Source organism: Eublepharis macularius, chromosome 1, assembly GCF_028583425.1.
Source record: "Eublepharis macularius isolate TG4126 chromosome 1, MPM_Emac_v1.0, whole genome shotgun sequence".
Lineage (NCBI taxonomy): Eukaryota > Metazoa > Chordata > Lepidosauria > Squamata > Eublepharidae > Eublepharis > Eublepharis macularius.
Window position 1 is genome coordinate 183,297,161 of NC_072790.1, and position 18,487 is coordinate 183,315,647.

Here is an 18,487-nt window from a genome sequence, read left to right on the forward strand (position 1 = left end):
CACGCACTTCAGGCAAATGGCTACTCCAGAAATGAAATCCGAAGAGCAATCAAACCCAGGATGAATCAAACAACCAAGGAAAAACAGTCATCTACAGGAAAAGTGTTTTTGCCATATATCAAAGGAATTACTGATCAGATGGGAAAGCTTATGGAAAAGCATAACCTTCAAGCAGTATTCAGACCCACCCGAAAAATACAACAGATGCTACGATCAGCAAAAGACAGCAGAGACCCCCTCACCTCTGCAGGAGTATACCGTATACCCTGCAGCTGTGGACAAGTTTACATCGGGACCACAAAGCGTAGCATCCAGACAAGGATAAAAGAACATGAAAGACACTGCAGACTTGGACAGCCTGAAAAATCAGCAGTGGCTGAACATAGCCTAACTCAAACAGGGCACAGTATCTTATTCCAGGACACCAAAATACTGGACAACACTTCCAACTACTTTGTCAGACTGCACAGGGAAGCCATTGAAATTCACAAGCATAAGCAAAACTTCAACAGGAAAGAAGAAACCTTAAGAATGAACAGAGCATGGGCTCCAGTTCTGAAAAACACCAGGCCAACAAAACACTCCACACCCGACAATAGCCCTGCAGAGAAGATTAGCACATCAAGCACCAATCCATATGCAAAAGAACCTCCTCAGGATTCAGTGAAGCCTCCCTCCATTAGCATTCCACACCCTGGGAAACTCTTACAGAATGACTCAGCTCAACCCCACCCCTCCTGAGTAGATACAAATGACCTACATCTTTTTCACACTGTGACACTGAGAGATCTCTATCTTTTGGTGCTACACCTCTGAAGATGCCAGCCACAGCTGCTGGCGAAACGTCAGGAACTACAATGCCAAGACCACGGCAATACAGCCCGGAAAACCCCCAACAACCATCGTTCTCCGGCCGTGAAAGCCTTCGACAATACAATTCTAAGTCTATTTCATGAAGAATAGAGACTCCCCTTTCCATGGTGGGAATCCTCACTAGAAAACTTAAGTGGTTACATGCAAATAAGTAACACAAACAGTTGAACTTTTATTTCTTTTGACTGAAAGTAAACACTTGCTAATTCTTAAAACTAGGCAGGGTTAGCTCTAGTTAGTATTTGGTTGGAAGAATGCATGCATAACCCTTATGCTTCAAAGCAGTAACCTTTTGAGACTTTAAAAGAGGAGAAGGGCAGTGGAACTGCTTTAGATATTTAAGATTTTAAGAAGAACTTACAGACCCATGCTGTAATTCACTTGGAGTTTTAGTGAGAAAGACAGATTAGAGATAATGTGAATAATTAACGAACAGACAACCAATCAAACCAAAGAAGTTTTTTGAGGCAGATGACTTGGAGCTTTCAGAAAATTTCTTAGGCTCTGTGTACTTTGATACCAGGATTTCTATTGATCCTACAAGGCAGAAGATTTTTAAGACAGAATGTCACTTATAACAGTGAAAGAAGTGTAGAAATAGAGTCATAAGATTAGAATTGATAGGGGGTGCTAAATAAGCACCAGGAAGACAGCTGATTAGTTTATAAACATAATGTGAGTTAGAGATGAACTTGAAGAGAATATTTAGTAAATCAGTGACCTTCGGTCTGAAAAACATAACTTCTTTGGAGCGGCTACTGTTAGGAAAAAAACTGTGCTGGCTGCGGCGTGCAGCGGCTTAGGAAAACAGGCACTTGATTGTAGGAGAGAGAAACTATTATCTTTAGGTAACTGAAAAAAGACATCTCCCACAAAGTTTGCAAGAACAGTCTGAAACTTGCACAGAATTACACAAGAGGTGATTGAAATCATTTTTTTTCTTAATAACAAAAACAGGAGTATTCTATGGACTAGTGGAGGGTTCCACATGCTGAGCTTGTAGCTGTTCCTGAACTAAATCATGTAATGCATTAAGTTTATCCTGAGGAAGGGACCATTGATCAATCCAAACAGGTTCATCAGTTAACCAAGTAAGTGGAATGGCCATAGAACCTTATTCTGCAAAAGAGAGAGAAGCTTGTAGCTGGGATAACAAATCCCTGCCCCACAAGTTCACATGGACTGGAAGAACAAATGGACGGAGAGGCACAGTCTGTGCTGAACCAGGTAGAGAAACTTGGACAAAATTAACACTCTGCCGTGCTTTCTGCTGTCCTCCAACCCCCCAAGCAGTTGGACAGTCTTCTAGTGGCCACTCTGGAGGCCACTGTTGTGCACAAATTACAGTAACATCAGCCCCAGTGTCAAGAATACCTGAGAAGGAGCGGCCGTTAAGAAAGAAACGCTGTTGTGGGCGAGCTCTGGAAATGGATGCTGTAAGACCCACCAGTGTTGCTTGAGCCTGGTCCGTGGACCCAAAGCCTCCCTCCCCACGATCACGATCTTGTCCCCCTGCGGGGAGAAAATAGGGAAGGAGAATCAGCTGTGCCACAGAATCACCAGCTGCTAAAGACTGTGGCAAATTAGTCCAGAGCTGAATCTGAATAACTCCTTGATAATCACTATCAATGACCCCTGGGACTACAAAAATACCCCGTTTAGAACTAGAGGACCTAGGAAGAACTAGACCCACAGTCCCTGATGGAAGAGGTCCTTTTAGTTGAGAAGGAGTAACCAAGACTTCTCCTGGGAATTTGAAAGTTAGAGCAGTCTGTAAGAAAAGATCCAGACCTGCACTTCCCCTGGTTGCTGACTTTGTTGTAGAAAGATGGGATGGAATTAACCTAGGGTCAGATTTTGCACTGCCTGATCCAGTGCTGTCTCCGTTTGGACTGGGGCCAGAGACCAAAGGCCTGGTCTTGAGTTTCCCGACTGTGGGACAGACCTGCAATCACTATTCCAGTGAAAACCTTTTCCACATCTTCTGCATTTAGTTTTTGGCTTTGGAAAAGACTGATTGAATCGTGGATGACTTCCATGAGGACGGGGCTGAATTGCTCCCCCTCCTTTGGCTCTGCAATTTGCCTTAAAATGTCCAGGTTTACCACAGCTAAAACACCTCCCTGCTGGTTTATTAGCTTGACGAAGTGCTGCTGCCAGCAAGGTCGCATTATGAGAAGCAGAGCCAATATCCTGACAAGCTCGAATCATCTCAGCCAGTTCAGGATTGTATCCTAAACCTTGAATTGCTCGTCTACATTCAGGAAGAGCATTTTCCTTAGCTAACTTAAGCAATAGTTCAGTCTGTGCCACTTCATTTTTAAGTTGCCTTTTGATTGACTCTTGGAGGCGATCAACAAAGTCAGAGTAAGATTCATTTGGTAAGATTCATTTGGAAAAAGAAGGCTGAGATTTCCCTGATGTTGGAACTCGCTTCATAGCATGGAACGCAGCCTGAGCTGACTGCTCCAGCGTCCCTACAGGCAAAGCTATTTGCACATCAGGCTGAGCAAAAGCCTCATATCCATAAAGTTGAGCTGCTGTGTAAGCTCCTCCTGAATTAGCTCCGCAAAGAGCGCATTCCTGCCTGAACTCACTCTCCCAGACTACATATTGAGCAGGGGTTAGAAGCATCCAGAAAAGATGCTTCCAATCCTCTGGAACCATACGACTGTTTCTGATCATTGCTTCTAGAAATCCATGAGTGAAAGGAGAGTTTAAGCCTGTATCTCGTATAGCATTTTTTAACTGAAGAAGAACTTTATACTGAACTGGTCTGTACTCTACAAATTCATTTCCAGCAGCGTCTCTGTTCCCTGTAAAGTGTACTGGGCAGATAGCCAACATTTCTGTGAGTTCCCTAGTATGCTCCTCTGAAGCGTCCTCCAGAGCTGATTGCAACCTTTCTCTGAGATATCCTCCTTTAGGTTGAACAACCCGAGCTACTTTTTCAGGGAACTCCCTGCTTGAAATTCCAGCTTCAAATGTTTCAGAGTTAGAATCTTCGGCTTTAGGTGCCGAAGGAACAGAAGCGGAAGAAGGTAGGAGGTGAGGGGGAGACGGAGGCAGGACTTGAAGAGGACAGTACTGAGGAGTAAAAGAAAGAGAAGCTCCCGGGTGTTTTGAAAGTGGGCCAAGACGGTCCACAGCATGGCGACATTGGTGCCAAGTGTGTAGCATTTGAACAGGTGCCCTAGGCTCTGTATGTAGAATTCTGCCCACCTTTTCCCAGTCTTTGACTTTTAAAGATCCAGCCTCCGGGTAAGCTGGACAATATTTAGCTAGGTGGCGCAGGAGACATGCAATCTCTCCAAATGTGGTAGACCCTCCTGACTTTTTGACTAAAAAACATAATTCATCCGCATGCCTTCGCTGAGGATGCGTCAAGGATGTACCCATGCTTACCAGTTGAAGAAGGGGAGTGCACTCGATATGGGGCCTATTCCAGGCGCTGGTAGATGGGGGAGGGTCCCTGGTTGTTCGGGCGCCAGATGTAGGAACGACACGAGACAAGGTCTGGATGCAAAGTCTGCCCCTCCAAAATGGAGGCGAGAGTTTTATTAACTCGTATTCAGGAACTCCCGGATGCCCAAATATGGCTATTACAACAGTTACAAGTTACACATTCCATTCTCAGCCAACGAAGCACAATATTGCTGTGTTCAGACTTTTGTCTTATCTAGGAAGCATAACAGAATGAAAGGTACATCATGAGCTTCTGAGCATAGAAGAATGTTACTTAGAGTGTATGAGAGTATTGTGCTCTGTGAATGGTGAGAGACTTATTGTTACACATTTAAACTACTCCCTGAGTCTTCCCGTGTGGCATGCCAACTGACCAGGAGATCAGGAATGTAGAAATGTAAAAGAGCAATTAATGGAGGCTGTGTGGCATGCCTACTCCGGCCCACAAGTCCTTCCAGCTGCCAGTAGCACCGCTGTTTTGTTGGGATTAACCTTTTTGTTGGGATTAACTTTTGTCATATTTGTTCAATATAACCTGTAATTAGCCTGTTGAAATAAAATACCCCCAAAAGTCTCTCTCCCCACATGTGATCTGACGTGGTACTGTCCATTCTGTCACCTCATTCTGCTTCATATCAGGACAGGGCGTACTTAGTAAATGTGTTGTGCTGTTCATGGTGTTTCTGTTTTATGATCACCCTGGATTAATTTAGTTAGTTCATATTTCTCCCCAGTAGGAACCCAAATCTTACATTGCTCTCTTCTCTTCCAGTTTGCCTTCATACCAATCCTGCAAAATGGGTTAGGCTAAGAGTGTGACTTGCTCAAAATCATCTAGAAAATTTCTGTGGCAGAGTAGGAATTCAGACCTAGGTTTCCCAGTCCAGTACTGCAGCATCATATATGAATGCAGAGTTCATGTTGTGTATCTCAGACTGATAAACTGTATTTTGATTTTCTATGCAGTTTTTGGGATAATAAGTAAAGAGCTGAAGTCTGAGGATTTGGAGACTGTAGAAGATGAACATTTGGCAAAGAAAGCAAGGCACAGAGGAGGCAAAGAGTAAGTTAAAATGACTTTATTCCAAATGTTACAACTTTCTGGAAAATTCTGTAATTCAGGGTTATGTGTGAGCCACTTGCAGATCTGGCCTCTGACTAAACTGAAACTTGAAGCCAGTTCTCCTATTGAACTTGATCTTTAGGTAGCTTCCTATGAGGCTGATCCCAAGACCATTTAGGACTTAATAGATCAATGTTGATGCTTTGAATTGGACCAGAAGCATACTGGCAACTATTGCAGTTTTTTAACACCAATTGAATATGACTGTGCCGTCTTGTGTCCCATCATTAATCAAGCAATGGCATTCTTGTCAATTTGTCTGTTTAGATTATTTATATCCTGTTTTTCTCCCCAATGGAGATGCAAGGTGGCTTGTGCTACAAGAAATACAGTAGGTGAAAAAAACAGACGAAGGGAGGAAAAGGGAACTTGTGAAAAGGTCTTCCTCTCTCTCTTTCTGCTAGTAGATCCTTTTCCTAGCTCTAAGCTACAACCCTCAGACTAAGAACTGAAGGCCAAACTCTGTTGGCTTATGCCCCTGGACACTCCAGAGTCTTCCCCTCAACTATCTTCAGGGGCAGCTGCTTTACAGCATGAATGATAGTGGTCTACATCTAAAGCATGAATGATAGTGGTCTACCTTCTAGGTGAGAGAGCAACTGATGTACTAACTAAAACTGGTAAAAGGCACATTCCAGGCCACAGTTTCCACTTGGGAATCCAGGAGCAAAGCCAGGATCCAAACTACCTAAGCTTCAAACTTGCTATCTCAAGAGGCGTATGATAAGAACATAAAGGTGGCCATGCTGGATCAGATCAGTGCCAATCCAGGACCTCATCTCCTGCAGCTTCCAGGTGTATCCCATAGAGAAGCTCATAAGCACTGCCCTCATGCCTTCACCTGCTGACATGTCCCTGGCATCTGGCAGGTGCATTCTGCCTCTGAACATGGAGGTCCCAGTCCCCTGCTATGGCTCATAAGTATGGCCAGCCTGCTTTTAAATCTGGCTAGACCAGTGTCCGTTGCAGTAACTCATGGCAGCAAGTTCCATGTGTCAACTACCTCTTGCACGACAAAAGGACTTCCTTTAGTCTGTCTTGAATCTGTTGCCATTCACTTACATGAGGTGAAGCTGAGTTCTGGACATATAAGAGAGGGAGAAAAGTTTCTTACTCTATGTGTTCTTTCAAGGAACCCCTCAGTTTCCTTTTCTATTCCAAACAGCCTTTCCTCTTCTACTTGTTCCAGTGTGCCATACTACCATCACTTCTGCCTTGACTGGGTTGAACTGCAGTTTATTCACGCTCATGCAGTCCATTGCCAAGCTCAGGCAAGACTTTAAGGATGGCCTAGTTAAAAGGACAAGGGGCAGATAATGTTGAAAGGACGGGGGAGAGAGGAAGCAGGGGTACTGTTAATTGTGTCCACAGGGATTTGATATAAGGGAAAATGTTCCATCAGTTGTACAAATGATTGTGGTTTTAAAGAATTATGTTGAACTTTTTATTTTTTTGCTAAATTTCCTGTCTTGCTATCCTAAAGGGATTCGGAAAGCTGCATGGATACCTCAGATACTGATACTGAACATCCAGTAAGTATTAGTCTATCGAGTATATCATTTTGGTGAAACACTTGTAGCTCTTATTACTTGATATCCAGCAATGGTCTTATATCTGATCTTCCAAGCCAAGGACAGGCAGCAGAGCAGGGCTAAGAGGCAGGCTTGAGAGTAGTGTTGCCAAGAAGGTCTCAAAAATTTAAAAATCCAATAGCGTCTGTTTACTGCTAAATCACCCTTGTAACATCCTATATGAATCACAGCCACAAGCAAAAACTATTTTATCTATCACAATGAATACTTTAACCAATACACAGTCTACTTAAACCAATACGCAGTCAATGAATATAGAACTACATGTGGAATTGCATATGTACAAATCAATACAGAACAATGTCTCTCTGTCTACGTCCACAAGTTGTCTGTAATATGTTCTCAACTCCAAAGAATGTTCCAACCTGATAGTAAAGATTCAGGATGTAGGGGAAGGTCCTCTTTTAGGTGGGGAAGAAGTAATGAAAGTACTGTTGTGCTGTGCAAATCCATGTTCTTTCAACCACAGGCTTGAGTGTGCAAAGGAATCCCCTTGCCTCCACAACAGTCGACGCGTTCCAAGTTGCAATCTTGCCCCTGGAGTAACGAGGACACTGTTCCCAGCCCAACAAAACGCTAGCAATATTGTTTCGCATGATCCAGCTTTCTTAGGGGCTTTGTGTTTCAATTCATTTCTAGGCATAGAACTAGTCTGAAGCCAATGTGACGGCAATTCCGTTTACTGAAAGTATTAGAAAAGTGGCTGCATGGAAAAGTAGGATATGAGTCCAGTGGCATCATAGAGACCAACAAGATTTTCAGAGTATATGCTTTTAAGAGTCAAAGCTCCCTTCTTCAGATACCAGAAAGGAATTTTGACTGCAGTAGCATGTATCTTGAAAATCTTGATGGTCTCTGCCTTGGGGCTCAAGTCCTCCTGTTCTACTACAGACCAACATAGCTGCATGAAAAAGTTACACAAATCAGCAAGAAGCACATTAGTCTCGAAAGAAATTGTTGGATGAGTCTTTGAAGGAACAGGTAAGCTGAAAGAGAAAGTGAGGTAATAATGGTGCCAGTTGTCAATTTAGTCTCCGTTTTAGTCACACTGTTTCCTAAGCAAGGAGACCTGTTAAACTTGCTCATAGAAATGTCATTGTTTTTTTTTAAAGTACATAGCCTTTTTCTTTGCCTGCAGTTAGTTAAAATATATTCAGTACCAGTGGAGGAAATGGGTTACTTGCTCTGTGGGCAAAGCTATACAGATGACTTTTCAGTGCTTTCACTTACAACTACGGGTCAAGCCCCTGCCTGGCTTCACATTAGATGAACTTCCTAGATCTTCTCACCCCTCCTCCTTTACTGATGCCTCAGCTGGGGCTTTTTAAGCAGCCATGGAGAAAACGATGTTGGAGCACGAGGGAGCTACTTTCAGTTCTGACGCACCAAACCCCTTCAGCGTAACTCGAGTGGGTTGGAGTACTTCTGAGGCTTCGGAGCTCATAATTATTGGTGGCAACGAGGCTTCTCACACAGTGAGTAACCAGCAAAGGGATGGAGAGGGGCAACTTTCCCAGGGATCTGGCTCCCCTTTTTCCTTCTGTCAAAGGATTTTTGGTGGAGGTGTCCCTACATCCTGATATTTTCTCTAGGATCAGTAGCAAGTTCAGTAAGGGCATGCAAAAGGGGCTTCTAAAAAGCAGAAGGGGAAAAAATGCAGACACGGGCCACTCTCCTTTGACATCTTCATTGTCTTCTGCCCCTCCCCGCTTCAAAAGATTCAAGCGGAGCTCTAGGACTCATTGCAGGACCTCTGGCACACTTCCAAGGCAGAGATGCTAGGAGCTCCTCCAGGCACAAAAGCACAAAACTCCCCACCCAGCTTCCACTAAGCTCTTTCAACAAGAGGATTTCCCTCACTTCCTATCTAAGGTCACTACATGGCTAAAATTCTCTACTGAGATGCCTCCCTAGACTTCACAAATTACCTCTAACAAGGGAAATTCCATGGGCTTTCACCAACCCACTCAGACTCCATCTGTTGTGCCTTTTCCAGACTCTTTTGAAGAGACTGAGGAGTGAATGGGTGGTGCCTGTGAGAGGCAAAAGCCTGCATTTGGTGGCTGAAAATCTTTACTTTCTTTCTGCTTCTACAATGAAAACTCCACAAGTTCCCTTAGTGGATGCTCCAGTAACTGCCCTTCTATCAGATGCAGCCCTTTGTAAGGATGGGGCAATATTCTCAAGGACTCTGAATAGAAAGAATGAGTTCTCCTTTAAGAAGGCTTATGAGGTCTCTGCTCTCGCGATGAGGGCCAGCTCATCTGCTTTGGTCTTTGCTAGAGCAGTGGTTCTTTGAGTGGATGAACTTCAGCATAACCTGAACCAAATCAAATTAAAATAAGTACTGCTAAAAATCAAGAAAGGCTCAGCCTTTGTAGCTGAAGCCAGCTTGGATGCCGTACAACTCTGTAGAAGATCCCTTGTAGCCAACATAAGGAATTGATGTAATCTATGGCTGAAACACTGGAAAGTGGATCACTTGTCCAAAACAACCTTTCCTTCATTCCTTTCCAAGGAGAAAAACTGTTTGGGGATGCAGCCCTGGATGAGATTTTAGTTGAGAAAAAGAAAAGTGTGTCCTCATAAAGGAAAATAAATCCAACAGACCTAACCAGAGCTTCTAGTACGCCTTTTGCCACTCCTACAGATGGCATGATTCCAGAAGCTCCAGATATTCTAAGCCATCCAGGAACAAACAGAGATTTCTCCTCAAACCACCCAAGGCTTTCCAATCCAACCTGGCCAACGGGAGGGAAGAGAGAGTTCTGCCAATGACGCCATCATAGATGGATGACTCCAGGCCTTTGTCCCAGCAAAGGCCTAGAGACCATCTGCTCAAGATCGGTAGATGTACAGTACCATCAACCATGGCTATACAATAGAATTCACACACACACACACACACACACACACACACACACACCACACACACACGACAGATTTCTTCCTTCTCCAAAGTCTACTCATGATGCAAACCTCTGTACTCCGTTTGAAAGGAGTACACCTGTATCCCTGCATAGACAGTCTCCTGATTAGATCAGCGTCCAAGGGCAAAGGGACTGGGGATGTGTACAAAATGTTGGAGACTAGCAAAGTACGAGTTCTTAATCAACCACCTAAAAAACTCACTAACCCTGTCACTATGATCCATCTGGGAACACAGACACAAGCATCAGCAGGATTTATCTCACAGAGGAGATGCTATCCAAACTCTAGCAGGCTCTCCTCCTCACCCTAGCAAACTCTTCTCACCATAACACTAGCACAATTGCTGTGTCTCATGATTTTCTGCATCAGCATAGTACCATGGGCCAGACTGCACTCATACCTGTTGCAGTGGCTTTTTTCCCCTTGGCCCGACAGCATCATGCACCATAGTCCCAAAGAAATTCTCCTCCTAAACAAGGGTGTGTAACCTCCTTCCTGTGGGAGACAAAAAGAGACAATCCCTCAAAAGGTACTCCCCAGTTTCTACCCAGGTGCAAATGACCACAGGCACCAGCCTTCAGGGCTGGGAAGCCACTGCTAGCATCAAGTGGCTCAGGGCAAATGGAACAAATTCAGTCCCAGCACCAAGTGGCTGAGGCTCAGAGCCATCCAAATGGCACTTCCAGACTTTCAGCCCCAGGAAGAGAACAATCAACTGCTAATCCTCACAGGCAACTGCCAAAGCCCATGTCAGCCAGCAAGCAGGGATCAGGTCTCACTTCTTGCATAAGTCAGCCCTTCTCTTTCACTGGGCAGAGACCTACACAGCCTCCTTGCAACCCCAGCACCTCCAAGGGATCTGCAGCCTAAAAGAGGGCTTAGTTACCAAGACGCCAATCCTAGTGAGTGGGCACTAAACCCCAGAATGTTCAAGACAGTAAACAGATGACTGGGCCATGCCATTCTGAACCTCTTTGCTTCTTCAACCAATCACAAGGCACCCAGTTTCCGGGTTCAGGACTGATGAAGCAGAAGGACAGGACACGCTCACAGCCAAGTGGCTGCTATAAGCACTCCCACCAATGCCTCTAATATCAAGGGCACTAAACAGAGTTTGCAGGGAGGAGGCAGAAGTAATCTTCATCACCTCATACTGACCAAGACAACCATGACTCTTGGAACTGGTCTCAATGGCAAGCAGATAACTCTGGATTTTCCTTCCAGCTCAAGACATTTGCTTGCAGGGCCCTCTCCTACATCCCAGGTCAGCCTGGTTCCAGCTGTCTGCATGGAAGTTGAAAGGCAAGCCCTGAAGCAGCATGCATACCCTCCCAAGGTTATAGCTGTCATGCTCGTATCTGGGAAACCTCAACCAGTAGGATCTATGAAGCAACATGGAAAGCATTCAACAGGTGCTGCAAAGAGAGAAGGTTAACTCTTCAGCAGCTGAGATCAGGGAGGTGCTCTGATTCCTCCACAAAGGCCTATTTCACAGACTATCTCCCAATACTCTTGAGACAGCAAGTTGCAGTCCTGTCCTCTCATCTACATGGGAACAAGGTGCCTCTTATCACATGCTCATATCAAGCAGAGGGTTGCCTCCCAGAAAACACTGCTTTCCCTCTTGGAACCTACATAAGTCCTTCGGGCATTACTCCAAGCACTGTTTGAACCACTCAGATCAGTACATCTCTGGATTTTGTCCTTCAAGGTAGCCTTGCTTGTTGCCATCACTTCAGTGAGACAAGTCTCAGAGCTTTGTGCCCTCTCAAAGAGATGAGAATTGTGCTCCTTCCAGAAGGGCTCTGAGATCCTCAGAACAGACCTCTCCTTTGTACCAAAGGTAAACTCAGCCTTTCATAAAGACCAGAAAATCTACCTCCTATCCTTCTGCCCACAGCCAGTGCACCCACAGATTTGCTGTTTATCTCTTTCATCTCATCTTCTATGGGTACCAAAGTATCCAAGGCCACCATCATAATGTGGATCACGGCTTGCGTCGTCATAGCTCATGAAGTCCAACATTTAATAATTCCCAGGGGCGCCACCAGAGCAGCAGCTACCTCAGCAACCTTGGCCATCAAAGGCAGCAGTGTCCGAGGCAGGCAGGGGGAATGGTGGATGACATGGGAGGTGGGATGGAGAGGCACTATAAAGGGAGAGAGTCCCGATGAAGCTGGGGAGGAGGAGTTGGACTGGAGCGGAGTGGTGAGAGAGACTGAGGCTCCCAGTCCAGCTGGCAGGAAACGGACCCAGGTGGCACAACCGCTGTCCCTGCCACAGTCTGAGGCAGAGGGAACTCGCCCCCCTTTGGTGCCAAGGAGGACTGCAGAAGGCAGGAGAGCAGCGGCGGGTGGGGCGGGGTCTCACAAGCAGCTTCCTCAGCAGCCTTGGCCCATCGCAGAAATCTTCAAAGTAGTAACCTGCACTTCAACCTCTGTCTTTGCCAGTCATTACAAATTGAACACATACAGGTCTGCAGACGCAGCCTTCAGCAGCTGACTTCTCCAGCAGGTGGCCCCCCAGTAATTCCTCCTGCACTCTTTTGGCTACCCACCCAGGATGACAATGCTTTTCAATGTCGCACTTCAGGATGCCTTCCGCCACTGATGGAGAACAAAACATTGGATTTACTGTGAGAGTTTCTTCTCATCAGTGGAATGGAAGGTGCCCCTTCCCTACCGTAAGGGTGGAGAAATTTTGAGTGAGGAATTACCAACCCGTTCAAAGGATAATGTTGCCTTAGAAGAACTAGGGAATTCCTCTCAACTTGGCAAGCATGAACTGGGGCGTGCCCCCCTAGCTGAAGTGGAAGCATTGCAAAATCATTTGCATAGTCTTTCAGGCAGGGGGTGTTACCCGTTTCAGGATACCTTCCATTCCCCTGATGAAAAGAAACCCTAACATTCTGGTTTGTAGCTCCAGTGACTTTCAAAGTGTCAGAGCTAAGTACTATTAAGTAAAGGTAAAGGTAATCCCCTTTGCAAGAACCGAATCATTACTGACCCATGGGGGGGACGTCGCATCATGACGTTTTAAGTATTTTAAGTATCGTTAAGTATTTTCTATATATTGTTCATAATTTGCCCTGGCATACTCTGGAAAATGGTTAGAGTTTATTCAGTCATGTTAATGGAAGTGACCAAAGCAGTATCAATACCTTCTGCTGACTTCTTTTTTAAAAATAAATATTGTATTTTGCAGTCCTCCAATTACATGAACAATTCTTTATTAACCTTATACCGGAAAGAAAATCCAGATTCCGCTCCAGAAACTGCTATGGATGTGCTAACAAAATCCAGCGCTCCCCCTCAAGTAGCCCCTGATACCAGGATTTCAGAAGGCGGATGGTTTATTGATAAAACCCCAGGCAGAAAGGAGGATAACTTTTTTATTGATCTGTGTGAAGAAGAAAGCGACAGTAGCAAACAGATAGCTGAGGTACCACTTTTATTGCTAGTTATTTAAAAGTTATAAAGTTAATTATAGTTGTATCAGTAGTGCAAATGTATTCATATTTATATATTTCCCATTCTAAAAGCTCAAGGACAGTATCAGTAATTTATAAAATACATATTTAAACTGTTCTATAAAATAGCTTAACAGTTCAGTCCTAAGCAGTTACACTGTTCTAAGTTCACTGAAATCACTTATGGCGTAACTGTAAAACACAGCATTTGTGGAACTGCCTTCTTTGGTCCTTTGGAAGCCACTACATGTATTAATGCTAAGCCATGAGATGGTCTAGCTGAGCTGTTACAGAAAGGTAAGCTTAACTGTTACACTGGCATTATCTCAGCAATCTGTTTAAATCAGAAGTTGATTTAAATAGTTCAAATGTTTTCAACCCTATGTTGCAAAATGAAAAAATTGTTCACAGTTTTTCTCAGATAGAAATTGTTAGTTTTTGTCTTTAAATGTGTGCAATGAGATCTTTTTGTCAGTCCTTTAGAAGGTCCTCTGTCATAGCATACCAGGCTGAATCACCCTGATAACTCTGGGTCTGACATAGCAGCTGATTTCTCCAGCTCACAGATATAAAGATCTTTACGTTTAAATTACAGTGATACTGTTTTCCTAACAAAACCAGCAGATAATCTTCATTTTCTGTTATTTTTAAAGCAAGTAAAGGTAGTTTTGTGCCTAGAAAGTCCTTAGAGGAGCAAGCACCTCTTTTGTAGCTGTAGAATCTATACCATGTTAGATGCTGGACTAGACAAACTGTCTTATGACTTAGCACTAATATATATAGTGACTTCCCGAACCCAAAAGAAGGCAGTTCCAAGAGTGCTGCATTACATTTTAGGATGTGTGGAACCTCCATGCAAGCACTGCTTGGGCTATCGGAACTCATTTTGATGACAATTATCACTAAATAACATGACAGTATCACTACATGAACAGAATGTTGTTCTTATTTTGTGTGCTGACTTTTAGGTATTGCAATCCAGTCTAAGTAACGTACTGTAATTAACAATGTACTTGCCCCATTGCTGGCACAAGTCCTTTTTTTCCCCTATCAGCTTTGTCTTGGTGAAGATTTTACTGATCAGCCTCCTTGTATAGGGCTAACAGTGCACCTAGAAAGTGTACCTGTAAACTAACTCTTGGTGCGGATTCTTAACTTCCTTGTATTGTATATACACAAGAACAAGATCATGCTTGAATTTTAAAAGCTGTGATAAATCTAAATGTATTTAATATATTCCAAAAAACAGAGTGACTTTCCCCCTGAGCAGGTAGCTCTTTTGTTTTTTGCTTACATGAAAAGCCACTGAAAGTTTTGGAGTAACTTTAAGGCTTATTTTACTGTGCTTTGTTTGTTGCATAAAAGTGTGTTGGCATATCCAGAATATTTTTTTTATTCGACTCTTTTGTGCTCTAGAATTCGAAAGACCTTTCTTTTGTGAAGATTGAAAGGAAGAAGCCCAAGAACAAAAGACTTAAAAGGAGGAAAGAGGACTCTCAAGATGTAGATGAAGAAATAGAATCTGATTTGTGGAAACGGAAAGGTAAGAGCAACTCTTTGAGGAGGCGTCTCTTCACTTCTGCTAAGACTTTGTTCCTTAAATGACATTGCCAATTCCTGCACCTGTTCTATAAGTATAATAATTCATTCAGCAGAATGCTGTATTGAATATTTGGCAGTGTTTCCATATGTATTATGGCAGTATAGCAACTGTATTCTGATTTCTTCTTCTCTGGCAGGTAAACCAAAAGGAATGGAGCTGCGGACCTCTTCTGTAAAGTTTGAGGATGTAGGAGGCAATGATGAGATTTTGAAGGTTAGATAGTACCTAAATGTTCTTAATGGGATAAAGGTCCTCAAGAATAAAACTAGACATGAATTCACTGAAAGAGGCAAGCACCTAAAAGTAAGAGTTGCCTCAGGGTGGAGCATCTGTTTTGCATGCAGGTCACAGATTCAATCCCTCATATCTCCAATTAAAAGGATTAGGTAGTAGGTAATGAGAAGACCTTTAGCTAAGAGCCTGAAGAGTAATTGCCAGTCAGAAGAGACAACATTGACCTTGACAGAATAATGGACTGACCAGCATAAGGGAACTTAATGTGCATTAATGTGTTTCTTATGGAATTGTTTAGGTGTGAGGGTGTTTTTAAGAAATCAATTCTTTATAACAAGAAATGTTATATGCTCTGTGCTTAAAAATTAAATCAGAATTCTGCGCCAAGCCAAGCCAAAATCTGTAGTGAGAAATGCTGACCATTTTGCATATTTCTGCTTTTGACAGTAATAGGAAGGAATGCTGAGTGCCTGCTTCCTGACCACCATAATATGATAGCGACATCTGTGGTTTCAGAGTTTGCCTCAGATATCCACATTTTTGGAGCCATATGGACTAGAAACTTTCTCTGTGCTATCTGTTTTTAAAAACTTATAATCAACCTTTCCAAAAAGTCAAGGCAGCTGTTTGAAGAATAAAAGTTGGGTTCAGTGCCCAGTGCTTTTCTTGCATCTGTGTTGAAGACAAAGAGCCTTATTAATTATATTGTCTAAAATAAGATTTTGCTGAATGTACTTTTCTCAAATTTTCACGTGCAAATTGTCATCATTAGAAAAGTTGTGTCCGTCCCCCCCTCCCCCGATTTTTATTGCAGGAAGTATGCAAGATGCTGATACATATGCGTCATCCTGAGGTATATCAACATTTAGGAGCTGTTCCACCTCGAGGTTTTCTTTTGCATGGACCACCAGGGTGTGGAAAGACCTTACTAGCGCAAGCTGTTGCTGGGGTTAGTCTACTGACATGTGCTTTTGCTTTCTTTGCCTTAAATCATATATAGCTTAGAATCTAAACCCACAGAAATCTTTGTGTTTTGAAAATGATTCCTATAGAATAAATAATATAGCAGTTGCCAAATAAGAACAAATCCTATATCCAAAATTACCATGAATTGTATTGTGTAACATTTTAAATTTACTCAGAAGTCTCTGATGAGGTACCTTGTCAAAAGCCTTTTGGAAGCTGAAGTATATAACATCTACCAGGTCATCCTTATCCTCATGCTTGTTAACCTTCTCAAACAACTCTTTAAAAAAATCTGATGGAGAATGTTCCCCTCAGCCAGCTTTCTTCTTCAATAATAATAATAATAGCACTTACATACTGCTCTTCTAGACAGATTAGTGAACAAAGTCAGTGTTGTTATTATCCCCACAATACAGCTGGGGAGCTGGGGCTGAGTGGAGTGGCTTACCCATAGCCACCTTCTCAGCTCATGGCAGTAGTGGGATTCAAAGCAACAGAGTGCTAGTTCACAGCTCAGCCACTTAACCACTATGTTACAGCAGCTCTCTATGTGCTTAATGGTCTTATATTTAATAATAATTTCTAATAATTTATCTGAACAGATGTCAAGGTAACTGGCCTGTAATTTCCTGGATCACCTGTATACTTCTGTTTAAAAATAGAAGTTATATTTGCTACTTCCTAGTCATCTAGCACAGAGCTTGATTTTAGTGACAGTTTACATATTCTGGTTTACATATTTTGGTTTACATATTTACATAGTTTACATATTCTGGATTATCAGTTTCACCCAAAACCTTTGGGTGTATGCTGTTTGGACCTGAAGACTTGTTAATTTTCAGATTGTCCAGTACTTCTCATCACTTCCATTCCTGAAATCAGCAGCTCCAGTAGATTCACATGAAAAATTCATAGATGCAGAGGAGTTAGCCATGTTAGTCTGGAGTAGCAGAATCAAAAACAGTCCAGTAGCGCCTTTAAGACTAACCAACTTTATTGTAGCATAAGCTTTCGAGAATCACAGTTCTCTTCGTCAGATGCATGGAGGGCAAGAAGAAACTGGTCAGATATATAGGTGGAGAGGGGAGGGAGGAGTAGATGCAAACAGCAGCTTCCTCCCCTCCCCACCTATATATCTGACCAGTTTCTTCTTGCCCTCCATGCATCTGACAAAGAGAACTGTGATTCTTGAAAGCTTATGCTACAATAAAGTTGGTTAGTCTTAAAGGTGCTACTGGACTCTTTATGAAAAATTCAGTTTCTCTTCTTGTTTTCCTTAAGCTATCTGTCCATTCCTTTGTCATCCAGAGGTTCAGCTGCCTCCATGACAAGTTTCTTGCTCCTAATATATTTGAATGAATATCCAGTCACAGATTGTGCATTCCTGAGAGGTCATAAGGCTCAGTCTTGGCCTTTCTTATTGGTAGCCCATCCCTGTATTTTAAATGGTGCTGCCTAGGTGATGTATACCAAACAACTCCAAAGTCTTGATTATGACAACAGAGTACAGTTGTATTCCCTGCTCTCACTCACCTCAACTCTGCATTGTAAACAGCTGGATTTATGCACAAGCTCAGTAAACTATGGTTTAGGGCTACACATTATGAGAGACATGCATGGAGGGCACAAAATTACTAAATTTTCTAAATTGCCATTTTTTAGCAATGACATGGGACTTCTTCAGCTGAATATAGTTTAGGACATCAGCATGTCTTAATCTGGCCCTGATTGCAAAGACTTCTATCAACCCATGAATCTCAGTATAGGATTTTCCCTATAACATTGTAATTGTTTTTGATGTCCTTTATGTTCTAGGAACTTGAGATACCAATTCTGAAAGTAGCAGCTACTGAGATAGTGTCGGGAGTGTCAGGTGAATCAGAACAGAAGTTAAGAGAGCTGTTTGATCAAGCTGTGGTGAGTCCAGCAGAAAGAAAGCGTTTTGTTATTTCTTCATGGGACTTGTGGCTATTGAGTTAACATTAAAGTATATGTTTCATTCATTGTCCATCTTCTGTGCAGTCTCACATGGGTCTGCGCATGCACAGGCCTGCTGATACGGCAAGGTTTTAAGCTAAAAGCTGCTAGGGGGCGCTCGTACCTAGTGCACAATGTTTCCTGCCTAACACGCCACTGGGAGGCAACTTCCCCTTACCCTCAGTTTTGCCACTGGTCAGGAAGGTTCGCATCTTGATCCACTTCATTCTGAAAGTGAAAGGAGAGAGAGATAA

At 43.1% G+C, this 18,487-nt stretch overlaps 1 protein-coding gene across 1 annotated transcript in view; it reads left to right on the forward strand.

The window, feature by feature from the left end:
• The window catches only part of NVL (nuclear VCP like), a 129,964-nt gene that overhangs the window by 26,469 nt on the left and 85,008 nt on the right, over positions 1–18,487 (forward strand). The window contains exons 4-10 of the mRNA XM_054979806.1: positions 5,305–5,401; positions 6,945–6,993; positions 13,189–13,425; positions 14,870–14,996; positions 15,193–15,269; positions 16,105–16,239; positions 18,072–18,173. Of these exons, the coding sequence (XP_054835781.1) occupies positions 5,305–5,401; positions 6,945–6,993; positions 13,189–13,425; positions 14,870–14,996; positions 15,193–15,269; positions 16,105–16,239; positions 18,072–18,173 (824 nt within the window). The remainder of the gene's footprint in view (positions 1–5,304; positions 5,402–6,944; positions 6,994–13,188; positions 13,426–14,869; positions 14,997–15,192; positions 15,270–16,104; positions 16,240–18,071; positions 18,174–18,487) is intronic.